Source organism: Carettochelys insculpta, chromosome 7 (genome assembly GCF_033958435.1).
Source record: "Carettochelys insculpta isolate YL-2023 chromosome 7, ASM3395843v1, whole genome shotgun sequence".
NCBI classification, from domain to species: domain Eukaryota; kingdom Metazoa; phylum Chordata; order Testudines; family Carettochelyidae; genus Carettochelys; species Carettochelys insculpta.
In genome coordinates, this window is record NC_134143.1 from 3,706,208 (window position 1) to 3,725,402 (window position 19,195).

Here is a 19,195-nt window from a genome sequence, read left to right on the forward strand (position 1 = left end):
AAAGATTCGTGTCAGGAAGAAGGAGCTTCAGGGGATGATCAGGCTGCTGAGGCGAGCAGGGTTCCACCGTCCTCCAAGGATTTGGGAGATCATCCGGTCCGGTTCTGCCCTCTCCAAAGATCGGCGAGATCCTTCCTCAGATGGTGCACTTTTCTGGAATTTATAGCCTGGCCTTACGTCATCCCCTGAGGCCTCTAGAACCTTCCAGCAGTTTTTGACCATCCCCCCATATATGGCACCACCACTCATACATACTCATAAGCTGCCATGAATATTTACTATCTTTCTTGTGTGCCCGTTAGGCTAACCTCACTGCTTGGGTCAAAATGCCAGTTCTTTTTCAATTAACATTCTATGGTTCTACATGCTCCTGTGGGTTAGCCCGTGTATCAGTGTGGATTTAAATGAGGTGTTGTGACACTCCAGGGCATAAATAAAGAAACTGTTCACACCACACCCTGAGTGGCCATACTATACACCCACAGAGCGTGGCCGAAATATTTGCCAGGGAGTCACGGACTCCTCAATTTCCTACGGTGGTCACTGGAGGGTCTCTCAAAGTCTGTCATGCTGGCTATCTATGCAGAGCTGAGGCAGCACACAGAGAACGCACACGTGCAGCCAAATGGTTATCAACAGCTGACAGAGCAAGATACCCGTCACCACTTCAATGACATCTGCGGAACAGATGCTGGTAAATGTATTTCACCAGACGTCCAAAAACCCACCCCAACATATTTCCATCGATGACTGAAATTCACAGTGAGGCAAAGTGGATAACTGTGCAGTCGTGGATAACTGTGCAGCTGGATAACTGTGTAGCATTTGATGGAAAGCTATTGGTATGGTTTGATTTGCTTCTGACAATTTGGTTTTTTAGCGGTTACAAATATTTCATGATTTGAATTTCAGTGTCCACTGTCTTGAAATACTCAATATCAGACCTGTGCCATAAGTTCATCCAACTGTGAACATCTGAAGCAATAAAAATCTATAAAAATATATTAAACATAACCATTATCCACCAAAATTACAAAAATATACAAACTGAATTCTGCCAAATCTGTTCAGAATGCAAAATGTTTTGGGGTTGGGGGTGGAGGCAGGCCAACATACACAGAACTAGAAGAAATGCAGACAACAGTTTGCCATGTAAACTCATCACGTTTATTGAACATGAACAGAAGACACATAGCTTCTGTGCTTTGGCTTCAACTTTTGATTTTCAGCTGCATTTGACAGTGAAGGGAGAAAGACTGGACAATATAAGAGAGAGATCCAAACTGATTTGTCAGAGCTGATTTTTAAAAATGCAAGCGTTGAACAATTAGTGGCACTGCAGGCTAGCAGCTGGGGGGGTTATGGTGGTAGTAAACGAAAAGCCGCGCCAAGCATTCCTTACTGCAAGGCAGAGTGGGGGGGGTCTGCTTTTTGGAGAAGAGGCGTGTTCTTCTGTTTGGAAAACAGGAAGAATAATGCAGCGTGGATGAAGTCGTTCACTCTGGGAAGACGGTGACCACCTCGTAACCCTCGGGCGGGGTCACTCGCTCCCGGGCATGCGTCTCACAATAAATGCGCTCTTCCACAAAGAAGTGTCCCTTCTGCTTGAGGTTCGTTCCGCAGTCACTGCACACGTAGCACTCCGGGTGGCGGTGCTTGTCACGCAGCTTCACAAACGCTCCTCTGTGGGGAAGAACAGGGAGCTCAGCTCTAGGGCTCCCGCAATCCCTCAAGGAGCCCCTGGCTGAACCCCACACGCCTGCACACCATCAGGACTGCGCCAGGCCGCACTGCCACCTCCTAGCGTGAGAAGAAGGCAACTGTTCTGCAGCAGCAATGTGCCAGTGAGAATATCAATGGGGAACAGACTGATTCTCCAGAGTCATTAAAAACCCTTTTCTGCCTCACACATCATGCACGCCAGGAGCGAAGATGGTTAGTGGGACTATGGGTGAGACCCTCAGTTAGTATGAACCACTAATGCTACATCAATTTACACCTTAGAAGGAGAAGGCTCTGACTGGCTAGCACCATGCACTAACCAGAACCCAGGACCTGAAGGCATTTTGGAATTGGCCTTCTCATTTTGCCAAGCACCAGCAAGTTGCAGGGAAAGTTGCTGGTCATGTTTTCTGGTGACATCCCTGATGAATCTCCTTCACCTTCACCTGGGTCTGACAGGGATTCATTGCAATGCCCTTTGCCTGCCTCCCCGCAGGCAAACTGTCCAGAAATGTCTAGGCTGCTACAGCTGCACTGTAGCTCTGCTTGTCTGGCCTCTTCTCCCCACAGGCCTGGGCAATCCAATACCTGCTCCAGGCCCAGTCCAGACAGGAGTGTGACCAGTGTGTGGAGCTGACAGTTGGCTGACCAGCTGCACACAGGGCAAAGCTGCTAGTTATGCTTGCCAAGTCAGGCAACCAGAAAAAGGCATTCCAAAAACGCACAGGGATGCATTAAAGTGGGGAGCAGCTTCTGGTCTCTGCAACCCCTGGGCAGTGGGGTTTACAACTGTGAACAGAGCAGTCACTGTCACAGGGAAGGGGGCATTGTGGGTTAGCTGCCAGAAGACTGTTCGAAGTTGGCATGTGTCACACATGCTCTATATTGATCTCAGTAGGTTGACCATGGCTCCAGGCCATTAGGGGTGCTGACATTACTGCACTGGTGTAACCAGGTGCTTAGGCTGGCCAGAGACAAATCTGAGTGTAGAAATACGTACAAATAGGTTGGAGCAAGGTGACTGAGGTCAGCCTAACTTTTAGTGTAAACCAGGCCTTTGACCTAGAGAGGTGCTTGTAAATTGGCCAGTGTCCAACAGTGAGGATGTACCATGAACGCTGGGTTTGAATGGCTGAAAACGAAATAAAATTGGTCCAAACCTAACTCTGGCACACCCAGTTTGGGGGAGAGAGCAGCCCTCTGACTGGCAACATAAAAGCCAGATATTTGCAGGAGAAGCAAAAGGTGCCAGACCCTGGCTGAATTTTTCCATTCAGCAGTCACTCACTTGTACTTAGGGTGTCAAAATGTCCCACTGTGAACACAATGCCAGTGCTACTTGCACTAGCCAAACCAAAAGAAGAAAATTACACAGCTGCTTATTAGCGACCTGAGGCAGCTTCCCAACAATTCTCTACAATCTTGCTGTAGCAGCACTCTTTGAATTAGTTAGTTAACCTGCTTTCAGTACAGAACTTTCCAGCTCTACCCAGTTCTTACTCTAATTGCTGGGTTTCATATTTAATGCTGATTCCTGTTTCACAGGTAAAAACTCACAGATGTAACCTGCTATAGTGCTGCTCTGTGTCCAGGCTATGCCAGATGTGTGTGATTTTGGCATGGAGGATGGGGAACTTGAATGGAGGTTTGCAGGTGTGGGCCGTAGTGGGAAGGTTTTGAAGGTAATCCTGCAGTCTGAAACCTATTCAGAGATCCTGCTTGAGCTCCCGGTTTCAGAAAGGCAGAATTCTGTAGATAATCTTTGAGAAAAGTTATGAAGAAACCAGTGGTGGGACAAAGTCGCCCTCCCGCACCAGGGAAGGGGATGGAGCAGCGCCGTAGCACTCCCCTGCAGAACAGGGAGGGAGGAAGTGGGGTGGCTGCTCCCCCACATAACCTCCAACCATGCTGCCTGTAACACTGCTTTCTGCCCCGTGCAGCACAGAATGGTTAGGGAACATGAGATGGGATGAGCATGTGGGGCCCTGGCTAGGGATGGCTCAGGGGAGAGTCATTTGAGGGAGGGGGTTAGGCTGGTGCCCCCTTTGTGTCCCTCCCCACCTACGGCCAGAGCTTTTCCTTGCCCCACTGAAAGACTCCAACAGGGGAGAATGCTGAAGCTTTGGACTGCTCTCTCCTGAGAGAGCCTTCCACTGCCCTGCGTAGCCACATCCCTGGTGCAGAGGCAGCAGGCTTTTCAACACACCTTGTAGTACATACACATACACCCAGCCACGTGTGCAGTGCAGGCATGACCTACACGTGACTGGGCTGGGTCAATACTTACACAATGCTTGATTCACATTTATCACAAATGAGCAACTTCTGGGCATTTCCGATAGATGAGGCAACTTTTGTCGTTGGCGCTTTCACACTTCTAAATCCAGAAGGTTTATTGGGATCTGCGAGGGATGATAACAGAGCACTTCAGATTATGGGCTGCACAAACTGCAGGAGGAATCTTCAAATCCAGACTTGATGGCAACAAACACGATGAGCTGTTTGGCATGGCTGCCACACGAAGGGAGAATGACAGTACTGGGACTTTCCATCTTAGAGAAGAGGAGGCTAACGGGGGATATGGCAGAGGGATGGAAAAAGCGCATAAGGAAAAGTTATGTACTTGTTCCCGTAATATGACTACAAGGGATCACCACATGCAATTCAGGAGTAACCATTTAAAAAACAAGCACAGAGGAAACTGTGAACAGTGGGACTTTATCAGGGTCCATAAAAACTAGATAAATTCCCGGAGGCTGGATCCATCGATGGCTGTTTGTCAGGGTGGGTGGGAATGGTGCCCCTGGCCTCTGTTTGTCACAGGCTGGAAATGGATGACGGGAGAGGGATCACTCAACGATTCCCTGCTCTGTTCACTCCCTCTGGGCTACTTGGCACTGGCCACTGTTGGAAGACAGAACAGAGCTAGACGGACCTTTGGGCTGACCCAGTGTAATGATGCTGTGTCAGAAGAGATGCTCTAGTTCAATACAGCTGTTGGACTTGAAGTAGGAATTGGTCCAGGGAACTCCTAGGGCCTGTGTTATGCTCAGACTGGAGGATCACACTGACAGCTCCTGGCTTTGGGCTCTAGGGCTGTGTCTGCACTACCTCCCTACTTCGAAGGGAGGATGGTAAGTAGGGTGTTGGGAGTTTATTAACGACGTGCTGTGCAGCATATGCAAATTTCCCCCTGCGGCAACTCTGAAGTGTTAAACTTCGAAGTGCTGGCTTGCATGTAGTTGCGCCTGGAGTGCCCAGGGTACTTCGAAGCCCCTTCACTCCTCAAAATTTATTTTACGTAAAATGTGACCTCTCCCCACCTCGTAACTGCAGATGTAAGGCTGAAAAAGGATTTGAGGCTCATCCTAGATGGATCATATTACTTCATTGGCTGTTATTCCACATCCCAAGATAAATAAAGTCCAAAAGATACCAAACTCCGCCATGAAGCCACTGAGAGCTCCATGCCAGTCCCAAGCCGGGATGAAGGAGGAGGGTTGGTCAGATGTGTGTTGATGCACTGACTGTGAAAAAACACTACGAATGAAATCTGATGCCAATGCAACTAAATGTTAAAAGATGCCGGCTTGGACGTCGACCGGATAAACAAAGTCCGCGATACCAATCAAGTGATCAGGTTTGGGTCGATAAATTGGCTACCGAAAGAAAATTACACCTAACACATATGCTATCCATTGGAACATGGAATGTCTGAACACTGTGGGCAACTGGAAAATTAGAGCTGCTTCAGAAGGAGATGGAGAGATACTGATGTGATATACTTGGACTGGCAGAGATGCGTTGGATGGGATCAGGAGAGAGATGCGGTTGTGAAGTCATTTGGTCAGGAAACAAAACGAAGCAGGAGTTGGATTCCTTAGAAAAACAGCTAGAAGAGCATTATTAGGATACAAACCAGTAAATGGAAGAATGATGGTCGCGTGATTCAAAACAAAACCATTCAACATCTCAGTCATTCAGGTGTATGCACCCATGTCGAACAGTATGGAGGAAGAGACTGAGCTATTCTATAAAGACTTGTCAAAGACAGTGGAGGAGATACCAAAGAAAGTTGTGTTGATCATCAGAGGAGATTGGAACGCGAAGGTTGGAACAGATAATGAAGGTTGGGAGAGAGTCATGGGAAGGTTTGGATATGGAGAAATAAACGAACAAGGTGAGAAACTGTTCGAGTTTGCTACCGAGCATGAGGTGGTGATTTGCAACACGAGATTCCAACAAAAGGACTGTAGGAAGTGGACGTGGTGATCGAATGACAGGAAGTCCAAGAACATGATAGATATGATTTTGATAAGAAGATGGATAACATCAGTACAGCAGTGCCAAACTTTCCAAGGAGTAGATATAGACTCAGACCACAGACTAGTGATTGTAAACATCAAGACAAAACTCAAAAGAAAATGGAAGCGTGTGTCTACACGGGCACAAATCTTCGAAATAGCCACGCTAACGGCCATTTTGAAGATTACTAATGAGGCGCTGAATTGAATATTCAGTGCCTCATTAGCATTAGGACGCTTCCAGCCATGGCGCTTTCAAAGTGCCGCTTTCGAAAGTGTGCGGCTTGGCACGGCTACACAGGGGTCCTTTTCGATAGGACCCCGCACCTTTCGAAATCCCCTTATCCCGATCACTGATCGGAATAAGTGGATTTCAAAAGGTGCGGGTCCTTTTGAAACGGACCACCATGTAGCCGCGCCGAGCCACGCGCTTTCAAAAGCAGCGCTTTCAAAGTGCCGTGGCCAGAAGTGCCCTAATGCTAATGAGGCGCTGAATATTCAGTTCAGCACCTCATTAGTAATCTTCGAAATATGGCTATTTCGAAGATATGTGCCCGTGTAGACACAGCCTAAGACACAGTTTAAGAAAAGAAGAGATGTGGTGAGGCTATGTGAGAAAGAAACAGGAAATGCATACAGAACAGTGCTCGAAGAGAAGATTACGAATATCGCCACAGGGAAAGACCTAGATAAGAGAGTCGCAGGGATAGCCATTTCTATAGAAGAGGCAACTGAGCAGACTGTTCCAGAAGAAGAAAAGATCAATAAGAAGTGGATTACCCAGAAGACACTTAAGAGGGTTCAAGAGGAAAGAGCGTTGAAGATCAGAAGCGATGTTTCTGAGATGGCAGAACAGCAATACAGGATGAAATGCCAGAAAGGATAAGGAGAAATGGTCAGAGGAGCAATGTGAAGATATCAAGAGGTATTACAGCAAATGTAAGACCAGGTAGGTGTATAAGACAATTAGGAATATTAACAGGAAATGGCAATTGAAGCAGATGGTGATCAAAGATCAGAATGAAGAAGTGCTCATGAACAGGGTTGCATCAAGAGGAGCGTTGCCAGTAGATCCAGAGAAGTGATTATTTCTCTTTATTTGGCTTTGGTGAGGCTGCATCTAGAGTACTGTGTCCACTTCTGTGTCCCCAGTCATAGGAAGGATGTGGATAAACTGGAGAGGGTCCAGCAGAGGGCGACCAAAATAATTAGGGGGCTGGAGCATATGACTTATGAACAAAGGTTGAGGGAATTGGGACTGTTTAGTCTGCAGAAGAGATGACTGAAGGGGGACTTGATAACAGCCTTCAACTTACTGAAGGGAGGTTGCAAAGAGGCTGGAGACAGGCTGTTCACAGTGGTCACGGATGGCAGAACATGGAACAATGGTCTCAAGTTGCGGTTGATAAGGTCCAGGTTGAACATTAGGAAAAACGTTTTCACTAGGAGGGTGGTGAAGCATTGGAATGGTCTACCCAGGGAAGTAGTGGAGTCTCCATCCCTGGAGGTGTTTAAGTCTTGCCTTGAAAAAGCCCTGGCAGGGCTGATCTGATGGGTTTGGTCCTGCTTAGAGCAGGGGGCTGGACTCGATGGCTTTTTTAGGTCTCTTCCAGCTCTATTGTTCTATGATTCAATGATTCTAGGGAGAAGATTCTGCAGTGACAGACGAGATATTGCACCGATCTATACAAAGCGGGTGGGCCATCTCCAGGGAGCCTCCAGCTGAGTGCGCCCAAGCAGGAGAGGAGACCTCGCCTGACCAGGGACTTGAACCCTGGGCCCTCAGATTAAAAGTCTGATGCTCTACCAACTGGTCATCCAACAGTTCGTTTACCTCGGGTCCACCATCACTGACACCCTGTTGTTGGACACTGAGCTAAATAGGAGGATCGGAAAAGCGGCCACAACTCTATCCAGACTCAGCAAGAGAGTGTGGAATAACAACAAGCTGTACACTCACACCAAAATGCAAGTCTACAGAGCCTGCATCCTCAGCACCCTCCTTTATGGCAGCGAGACTTGGACCCTGTATGCCCGCCAGGAAAAGAGGCTGAATGTCTTCCACTTGCGCTGCCTCAGGCGCATCCTTGGAATATCATGGAAGGACAGAGTGACCAACACCGCCGTCCTCAAGCAAGCTGGAATCCCAACCATGCACACCCTCCTCAGGCAGCGTCGGCTCCGCTGGCTTGGCCACGTCCACAGGATGAATGATGGAAGGATTCCAAAAGACATCCTGTATGGTGAGCTAGCCTCTGGCAAAAGACCTCCCGGACGCCCCGAGTTGCGCTACAAAGATGTCTGCAAGAGAGACCTCAGAGAGGTAGACATTGAGCTGGACAACTGGGAAGAACTAGCAGACGACCGCGGCAGATGGAGGCAGGAGTTACACAAGGGCCGTCAGAAGGGCGAGGTGAAGATCAGACAGCTAGCAGAGGAGAAGCGAGCGCACAGAAAGCACACTAAGGACTTGCCAGATACCCACTACATCTGCAAGAGATGCAGCAAGGACTGTCACTCTCGTGTGGGTCTTCATAGTCACAGCAGACGCTGTAAATGGAGTCCTCAATTGAAACTATAAAGGGCGCGATCCATAGTCTATCAGACTGAAGGATGCCTACTACTACTATACAAAGCACAGTTGGACCCGAGTGTCTCAGACAGACTGACTGAAAGAGATATCTCCCCCGAGCATCGAGAGCAAGACCAATATTTCGAAGGAGGTAGTAGAAAAAGCAGCGAAACGGCTAAAGAACAACAAGAGCCCTGGAGAGAAGATCACAGGAGGGATGATTAAATACGTCAGAGAAAGCATGATTCAGGAAATACACCGACTATGTAATATAGCATAGAAAGAAGGGAAGGCACCTAAGGAATGGACAAGATGTGTGCTAGTGACAATACCCAAGAAAGGAAGTACGTTGGAGTGCAAGAACTACAGAATGATTGCCCTAACGAGTCATCTAGGTAAGGTGCTGATGATGATACTGACTGAGAGATTAAGGCTACGTCTACACGTGCACCCAACTTCGAAATAGCTTATTTCGATGTTGCGACATCGAAATAGGCTATTTCGATGAATAACGTCTACACGTCCTCCAGGGCTGGCAACGTCGATGTTCAACTTCGACGTTGCTCAGCCCAACATCGAAATAGGCACAGCGAGGGAACGTCTACACGGCAAAGTAGCACACATCGAAATAAGGGAGCCAGGCACAGCTGCAGACAGGGTCACGGGGCGGACTCAACAGCAAGTCGCTCCCTTAAAGGGCCCCTCCCAGACACACCTTCATTAAACAGTGCAAGATACACAGAGCCAACAACTAGTTGCAGACCCTGTATATGCAGCACGGACCCCCAGCTGCAGCAGCAGCAGCCAGAAGCCCTGGGCTAAGGGCTGCTGCACACGGTGACCACAGAGCCCCGCAAGGGCTGGAGAGAGAGTATCTCTCAACCCCCCAGCTGATGGCCGCCATGGAGGACCCCGCTATTTCGATGTTGCGGGACGCGGATCGTCTACACGTCCCTACTTCGATGTTGAACGTCGAAGTAGGGCGCTATTCCCATCCCCTCATGGGGTTAGCGACTTCGACGTCTCGCCGCCTAACGTCGATTTCAACTTCGAAATAGCGCCCAACACGTGTAGACGTGACGGGCGCTATTTCGAAGTTACTGCCGCTACTTCGAAGTAGCGTGCACGTGTAGACGCAGCCTAAGATTGCAGACAGAAGAACATATATCAGATGAGCAAGCGGGGTTCAGAAAAGATAGAAGTACCATACAGCAGATATTGGTGCTAAGACTGAGAGCGGAGAAAGCTTGACAAAAGAACAAAAATGTATGCACTTGCTTCATTGATTTTCAAAAGGCATTTGACAGCATAGATCAGAAAGTGACTTGGGTGGTGTTGGAGTCATACAGAGAGGATAGCAGACTGATACAGTCGTTGAAAGATATCAATGATGATGCGGAGGCAGCGGTGAGAACACGCGGGGAGTTGGGAAGTTGGTCTAAAACAAGTAGAGGTACGAGACAAGGAGATCCAATATCTTCATCGCACATCTGGAGAGAGCGATGGACAAGATCAAGGAAGAGGTAGAAGGGATATCTGTGTACGGGAAAAGAATTAGATCTGGAAAAGCAAAGCAATTAGCTTAAGAATGAAGCTGGGCATCTTGAAAACGTGTGTATTCAGCAGCATGTTGTACGGATGTGAGACATGGGTGATAATGAAAGATTCGAAAAGAAGAATATTGGCATTCGAAAGGAGTTGTTATAGAAAGATTCTGAGAATAAGATGGATGCAGAAGGTCACCAGTGAGGAATTATATCGGAAGATACAGCCGAAAGAGAACCTGCTGCAGAAGGTTATAAAATGGAAGCTACAACTATTTGAGCATATTTGCAGAATGAACAACGAATGAAAAATCAAGACCCTGGTATTCGGCATAATGGATGGTTTGAATAGGAGAGGCAGACCCCACAGAGAATGGATAGATGATGTAGTAGATTGGTGCTGAGCTAGTCTACAAAAACTAAGCCACTCTGCACTGGATAGGGAAAGATGGAAGGAAATAGTGAGAGAGGCATCAGGTACCAACGGGCGCTGAGCCCACAGTTGATGATGATGATGATGATGATGATAAGATACCAGCCCAGATCCGCCACTGGTACAAAGCAGTCTAATGTCAGAAGGTGGCAGCATACCTGCCAAATTCCACTATCTGCAGATCTGGCCCAGAGTGTGAACACTTGCTGGCCTGCAATATTTATCATTGTAAATTTTATCTGACTCAGCATCACCAAGTATCTGGACTGGAATCATAGACTTTCATTGAAGGAGAAGTGAGTTAAGCAACTTTCTTGTGGGGGATGCACAATTTTACAGGCCTGCTCAGTAGCATGCATTATCACCTTGAAATGAAACAAAGTCATACCCCATTTTGGCCCTTTATCGAGCAGATACATTTTGGGGTTGGATTTCCAGCAATGCTGCAAATCTTTACAAAGTAGAAGACGACGCCCCCTTCGTCTCTTATTTTCCTCAGTGCTACTGAGACAGGGGTAGACTTTCTTGGTGGCTGACAAATGAAATGAGAGGTCTATGCAGTGTTTCTTTGTGCAGTGCTCCCATCAGTACCTGTAAGCTAAAAACGTGTAACACAAATAGGGACCACTTTCAAATATGTGATCTTATATTGAATTAAAAGAATGTTAGTCATCTAATTTGCTTCTCGCTGTTAAGGCTGTTAATTTGCTCTTTGCAAATCACTCAGCTTGAACAATGGAATTGTTTGGATCTGTTTCACTTTAGCCGTGTCTACATGTGCACGCTACTTCGAAGTAGCGGCACTAACTTCGAAATAGCGCCCGTCACGGCTACACACGTCGGGCGCTATTTCAAAGTTAACTTCGACGTTAGGCGGCGAGACGTCGAAGTTGCTATCCTCATCAGGAGATGGGGATAGCGCCCTACTTCGACGTTCAACGTCGAAGTAGGGACCGTGTAGTCATTGCGCGTCCCGCAACTTCGAAATAGCGGGATCCGCCATGGTGGCCATCAGCTGAGGGGTTGAGAGACGCTCTATGGTCACCGTGGGCAGCAGCCCTTAGCCCAGGGCTTCTGGCTGCTGCTGTGGCAGCTGGGGATCCATGCTGCAGGCACAGGGTCTGCAACCAGTTGTCGGCTCTGTGGATCTTGCGTTATTTAGTGCAACTGTGTCTGAGAGGGGCCCTTTAAGGGAGCGGCTTGCTGTTGAGTCCGCCCTGTGACCCTGTCTGCAGCTGTGCCTGGCACCCTTATGTTGATGTGTGCTACTTTGGCATGTAGACGTTCCCTCGCAGTGCCTATTTCGACGTGGTGCTGCGCAACGTCGAAGTTGAACGTCGACGTTGCCAGCCCTGGAGGATGTGTAGACCTTATTCATCGAAATAGCCTATTTCGATGTCGCTACATCGAAATAAGCTATTTCAATGTAGGCTTCACGTGTAGACGTAGCCTTTCAGACTCACACCTGACTGCCATGCTGCTATAGACAGCCTTAAACATACTCCATCCCAGTGCTGTGAACTCATAGACAAAGAATGGCGAACAGCCAATTACAACCTATCTCCTTCCTTATCCAGGTCTGTTTGTTAAAAATAGGAATTAAAAACAAACTTAAGATCTGGGCCTCAACTCAGTACAAGATCAAGGCATACAGAGCACAGGTGGTCTTCTCATCTATCCTCCCTGTGGAAGGAAGGGGTCCACGTAGGGACCATCGAATCACAGAGGTAAATGTGTGGTTGCGTAGGTGGTGTAGCAGGGAAGGATTTGGTTTCTTTGACCATGGGATTCTCTTTCATGAATAAGGATTACTAGGAAGAGATGGGATCCACCTAACGAAGAGAGGGAAGAGCATCTTTGCAGGCAGGCTTGCAAACCTAGTGAGGAGGGCTTTAAACTAGGTTCATCGGGAGACAGCGACACAAGCCCTGTGGAAAGTGGGGAGGGAGTAAGGAACAATAAAGTAGGTTTCCTGGGTGAAGAGGAGAAAGTGGCCCAATCAGTCACTTCTTTAAGGTGCTTGTACACAAATGCAAGACACCTGGGGAACAAACAGGAAGAATTGGAGGCCCTGGCACAGTTAAAGACGTACAATGTGGTTGGAATAATGGAGACTTGGGGGAATGATTTGCATAACTGCAGCACGGTCATGGACAACTACAAACTATTTTGGAAGGACAGACGGGAGAAAAGGAGCAGAACGATAGCTCAGCGCTCCAGGATAAGGAGGGAGAAAAAAACAGTTGAGAGTCTTTGGGTTAAGCTATGATACAGAAACAACAGAGGTGATGCTGTAGTTTGGTGTCTGCTCTAGGTCGGGGAGATGAGGTAGATGAGGATTTCTTCAGACAACTAAGAGAAGCTTCCAAACCACAGGCCCTGGTTCTCATGGGAGACTTCAATCATCCAGACACTTGTTGGGAGACCAATACGGCAGCACACAGACAATCCAGGAAGTTTTTGGAGCATGATGGAGACAACTTCTTGGTAAAAGTGCTGAAGGAACAGCCAGGGGCCATGCGCAACTTTACCTGCTGCTCACAAACGGAGAAGAACTAGCAGGAGAAACAGAAGTAGGTGGCAATCTGGGCCGCAGTGACCATGAGATGGTAGATTTCAGGATCCTGACAAAAGGAAGAAAGGTGAGCAGTAATATACAGACCCTTGATTTCAAAAAAGCAGACTTCGACTCCCTGAGAGAACTGATGGGCAGAATCCCTTGGGAAACAAAGATGAAGGGGAAAAGAGTTGAAGAGAACTGGCAGTATTTTAAAGAAGTCTTACTGAAGGCACAGGAACAACCCATCCTGCTGCATGGTAAGAAATGCAAATATGGTAGGCAACTGGTTTGCCTTAACAGGGAAATCCTTTGTCAGCTTCAAGTCAAAAAGGACGTGTATAAGAAATGGACAGGTGGACAGTTGACTAAGGAGGAGTATAAACATACGGCTGGAGAATGCCGGGCAGTAATCAGGAAAGCAAAAGCACAATTGGAACTGCAGCTGGCAGGGGATGTGAAGGGTAACAAGAAGGGTTTCTACAGGTATGTTAACAATTAGAGGGTTATCAGGGAAGGTGTGGGGCCGTTACTGGATGAAAGTGTGACAGATGATGTAAGAAAAGCTGAAGTACTCAATGCTTTTTTTGCCTCAGTCTTCATGGAGAAGGACAGCCCCCACACTACAGTGCTAGACAATGCAGTATGGGAAGGTGGAGAGCAGCCATAGGTGGGGAAGGAACGAGTGAAGAGATACCTAGAAAAACTAGATGTACACAAGTCCATGGGTCTGGATTTAATGCACCCAAGCATACTGAGATATCACTGCTGAGCCTTTGGCCATTATCTTTGAAGACTCTTGGAGATCGGGAGAGATCCTGGATGACTGGAAAAAGGCAAATGTAGTGCCTGGCTTTAAAAAAGGAAAGAAAGAAGGACAATCCAGGGAACTATAGACTGGTCAGCCTTACCTCAATCCCTTGGAAAATAATGGAGGAGATCCTCAAAAAATCCATTTTGAAGAACTTGGTAGAGGGGAAAGTGATCAAGAGTAGTCAAGATGGATTCACGAAGGGCTAGTCGTGCCTGACCAATATGATTAACTTCTACAACGAAGTAACAGGCACTGTGGACATGGGGAAGTCAATGGATGTGATATACCTTGACTTTAGCAAAGCTTTTGATACGGTCTCCCACAACATTCTTGCCCATAAGTTGAGGAAGTATGGATTGGATCCATGGACTATAAGATGGATAGAAAGCTGGCTTTGCACCTCATTGAGCTAGAAGGGACTTTGGGAGGTGACTGAGTCCAGTCTCCTGCCCTCCTGGCAGGATCAAGCACCATCCCCTTTTTTTAAATCTTTTTGCCCCAGATTCCTAATTGGCTCCCTCAAAGATTGAGCTCACAGCCCTGCATTTAGCAGGCTAATATTCAAACCACTGAGCTACCCCTTCACACTTGAGGGAGGCCTGATGGTTGGACCCAATGGGTAGTGGTCAATGGCTCAGTATCTGGATGGCAGTCAGTTTCAAGTGGTGTGCCCCAAGGCTCGGTTCTGGGGCTGATGTGGTTCAACATCTTTATTAATGAGCTGGATGAGGGACTGGATTGCACCCTCAGCAAGTTTGCAGATGACACTAAGCTAGGGGGAGAGGCAGATATGTTGGACAGTAGACATAGGATCCAGAGTTACTTGGATAAACTGGAGGTTTGGGCGAAAAGAAATCTGATGCGGTTCAATAAGGAAAAGTGTAGAATCCTGCACCTGGGGCGGAAGAATCCCAAACATTGTTACAGGCTGGGGACCGACTGGCTCAGCAGCAGTACGATGGAAAGGGACCTAGGGGTTCTGGTGGATGAAAGGCTGGATATAAGTGAACAGTGTGCCGTTGTCGCCAAGAAGGCTAACGGCATAGTAGGTTGCATTAGGAGGAACACTGCAAGCTGATCTAAAGAAGTGGTTGTTCCCCTCTATCAGCACTGGTGAAGCCACATCTGGAATATTGTGTCCAGTTTTGGGCACCCTATATAAAAAGGATGTGGATGTGCTGGAGCACATTCAGTGGAGGGCAACAAAAATGATTAAGGGGCTGGACACATGACCTATGAGGAGAGGCTGAGGGATTTGGGCTTGTTTAGTTTACAGAAGAAAAGACTGAGGGGTGATTTAATAGCAGCCTTCAACTTCCTGAAGTGGAGCTTGAAAGAGGATAGAGAGAAATTGTTCTCCTTGGTGACAGATAGTAGAACAAGAAGCAATGCTCTGAAGTTACAGAGGGAGAGGAGTAGGTTGGATATCAGGAAAAACTACTTCTCCAGGAGGGTGGTGAAGCACTGGAATGTGTTGCCTAGAGAGGTGGTGGATGACAATCCCCAGAGGTTTTTAAGTCCCAGCTTGACAAGGTCCTGGCTGGGATGACTTAGCAGGGGTTGATCCTGCTTGAAGCAGGGGGCTGGACTAGATGACTTCCTGAGGTCCCTTCCAGCCCTATGATTCTATGATTCCTTTGACAAGAAGGTTGTTGTTTTGCATTGCAATTTCCAGATGTTGACCAGTGGTGCTAAAAAATTGATGCCTTCGGCTGCTTGTCATTATCCTACTGGAGTAAGTTCCTGCATTTTAACTGAAGCTGATCTTTCACCTTTCCTTCCAAAGAGGATGGAAACTGCTTGCTTTAGCACTCACGCCTGGTCCCATATAATCTTGAATCTGAACATTTGTTACTTGTGTTCTTAATTGAAAAGTGAAGCCTGATACTTAGAAAGTTTGGAGGAGTTTCTAAAATTTTTAAAAGGATTCATTTTTGATGTTTGATATTTTTAAAATGCTCACTCAGCAGAATTTCACAGCCATGGGCGCACATGCATATCAACTGTACAGAAAGATTAACCCTGCATATGGAAGTTAATAGTGAAGAGTCTCTGTAGGCTTCTGTGGAAGCCCTCTACAAAAGACCCTTGGATTAAAAGAATGTTAGTCATCTAATTAAGGAATCAGATGGACTTAGATAGATCAGATAATAGCAAAGGGAATCTGATCGCTATATTGAGAACACAGTCATGGCTTACCTTCAGATTCTAGAATTTCTTGTAGCACCAGGAATGAAGCAGATTGCCTGGGTGGTTCCTTTGGGTCTTCAGTCTCCTGGAGCATCTTGTAAACTTCAGACTCCTTGTCTATGACAATGTTACTGGTGGGCTGGTTGTGTTGCTCTAAACTGGGGAGAATATTAAAAAATATTTGATAAATGACCTAAAACTAAAACAATTCACGGCCACAATCTGTAAATACTACAGTCCGAGAACAAACACCAACACACAAAAACACAACATAAGACCGTGGAGATGGAAGTTTTTCACACTAGCTAAGTGCAATTCTACTAAGATGAACGCTGCAGCTGCCCAGTGGAAAACACTCCATTTATACAGCATTTTCACTATTTGAAACACGCCCCCACCTTCCTTCTCGAGTACATTTGCAGTTCACTGTAAGAAATTTAAAAAGGTCCTTTTCAGGGCATAATAGTTCAGCTGAATTATTGTGCCATAAATAATTACTTGTGCTGTTCTCGGAGCAGGCTCAGCTCCTGTTGTTTAAGATCGGCTATTTGGCTTGGTGCTTAGGGCAACCAGAGCTGGAGACAAGAGGGCAACAGGAAGCATGTGGGGAATTGTATTGAAACAGAGTTTCAGCTTCAACTAGAGAGGGATGTGTGATTGCCTGCTCCTGCTCTGGAATGCCCTAGAATGTATTCCATTCTTAATATTAACAATGCACATAAATATTGATTAGTTCTAGTAAATCTCCAATTAAAAACCTTTTGCACTGGAGACTTGGTCCTGTAGACTTCACTCCCAAGTGTGACAGCTGCAGTTTCAAGCTTGAAGTGTATTTTAAAACAGGGGGATCAATATTTCCATTTTACAGCTAGGGCAACTGAGGGCAGACAACTGACGCAATTTACCTAAACTCACAGGACAGGCAGTCAGCCCCCAGCTGCTGCTCTAGGCACTGGATACCCATTGCCTACCTAGACATTTCTGTTGCCTTTTGTGGTGTGAATGATTAAGACTCTCAGTTTAATGGTTCTGGCTTTGAATTGTAAATAACCCTCAGGATATCAGCCATTTCTCTGCCAGAGCTCAAATGCATGCAGTTGTGCCAGATGAAGTACCCTAAATGAATGCCCCATATTGGATGAGGGGCAAAAGTCTTCTTTAAAAAAACAGAGGAATAAATGTCATCTGCCTACCAGGTCAAATAACATGCAATGAGATATAATGGTTGTTATGTTCAGCCTATGAGAACACCACACTTGCATACAGAAAGTGTAGGCATCCTGAAACTGAGATTTTGATGATGAAGCAACTACATACTTTCTATATCAAGGTATAATCAAGTCATCTGGGAGTGGCCTGCACAATAGCCATGCCAAATGCCAGAGGTGAGTTAATGGCAAGCATTAGAATGAACTTTTTCAAAAAGACTCTCAAAAAGTTTCCATCTAGTGTAAAATGTTCCGGAGTGAAAGCAGTGTACTCTTTTCAGCAATATACACATAATTCAAGCTTCAAGAATATGAATCTCAAAGACCTGAAACTCTTAGCAGAAACAGGATCATGTGCCAATGTCTATTACCTAAGAAATTTCCTGGATTATCCTAAATTAACTCATGTCCTCCATTACATTCTCATATAGCATTGTTCTCCAACCACCTTCTCTACCCTCAGAATAGTGGGCTGAAGCCCACTGTTAGTCTTTCAACCACAATACCAAGGACACTTAATCAATGTAGACTGAAAAACAAATGCAAAAACACACCTTATAGAAAACAACCACTTTTGTGACAACGTACAAATCATACATTCCAGATTTTTAGCATCCCATGATTTTTTTAAGATCATGAGACTGAAAACAGACAAAAAAAAACCCTTCATAAACCTAGTCAAGGGGCATATACTAATGGATTAGAAGAAGAATGTGCGGGGAGTGGTCTGAAGAAGTGGGTCTGTCCCACGAAAGCTCACCTAATAAACTATTTTGCTAGTCTTTAAAGTGCTACTTGACTGCTTTTTGTTTTGATAGTGTATAGACTAGCACGGCTTCCTCTCTGTTACTATACTTCAGTGGAGTTAATCAGTCCACACAGAGAGCAAACAAACTTTGCCATTTATCAGAGAGGCAGCCAAGTTAGCCTGTATCTTCAAAAACAACAGGAAGTCCTGTGGCTCCTTACAGACTAACAGACATTCGGGAGCACAAGCTTTCATGGGAAAAGACCCGCTTCATCAGATGCTTGGGGTGGGGGGTTCAGAGGAGGATTTAAAGAGGAGGTCTCAGTAAAGGGGAGGGCCAGAGCTGACAAGGTCTATTCAGTCAGGGTGGAAATGGCCCATTATCAGCAGTTAACGTGGAGTTGTGAACATCAAGAGAGGAGAAATCAAGTCAGTTCGCTCGGGGGATGTGGCCCATTGTCAATTGCTAATGTGGAGGTGTGAACATCAAGAGCAGAGAAACTTGCTTTTTATAATAACAGAGAGGAAGCCGTGCTAGTCTATACACTATCAAAACAAAAAGCAGTTTCTTTAAAGTGCTACTTGACTGCTTTTTGCTTTTTATAAGTGTAATACACAGAGGCACTGAGACCTCATCTGGGGCGAGTGAAGTCTCTGCTCTATGGCCTCACCTGCATGCCAGCTGGCTGTTAGCTCACATGGTAGAGTGCAGGGCTTTAGACCCTATGCTTGCAGGTTTTACCCCTTGTGCTGGCAACCTGGGTCTGTCAGTGTTACATGAGTGTCAGGGACCTAGCCAGGTTAGTCTGTATCTAAGTTAGATCAGAGGGAGCTCTACAGGTAAGGGAGAAGCAAACACAGGTCTCCTCAGTAAGAGGTTGTCTCTGTGGTTGTGGTGTTTTTTCTGGTGGATGGTTTGGGGTTGTTTTTTTTTTCTCCTGTCCCCCCACCCCCACGGAGGGTGGACTGGGACTGGCAGTTGGAAACTGTTGGCTTCTAAATAAACTTGTTATCCAGAAGCCTCTGCTGATTGGCTAAGCCTCAGTAAGGGGAGGGACTTGGAGGCAGTTCAGGGCTTTATAAAGCAGCGTCCAAGCGAACAG

The 19,195-nt window shown here is 46.6% G+C and overlaps 1 protein-coding gene across 4 annotated transcripts in view; it reads right to left on the bottom strand.

Annotated features, from left to right (window-relative positions):
* Window positions 1–1,144: 1,144 nt before the first annotated feature.
* Window positions 1,145–19,195, bottom strand: part of PDLIM1 (PDZ and LIM domain 1) — a 76,021-nt gene continuing 57,970 nt past the window's right edge. For all 4 annotated transcript variants that reach the window (XM_074999606.1, XM_074999604.1, XM_074999605.1 and 1 more), the window contains 3 exons: window positions 16,146–16,294; window positions 4,010–4,124; window positions 1,145–1,683 (listed from right to left, as the gene is read on the bottom strand). In XM_074999606.1, the coding sequence (XP_074855707.1) occupies window positions 1,497–1,683; window positions 4,010–4,124; window positions 16,146–16,294 (451 nt within the window). In that variant the 3' untranslated portion in view covers window positions 1,145–1,496. The remainder of the gene's footprint in view (window positions 1,684–4,009; window positions 4,125–16,145; window positions 16,295–19,195) is intronic.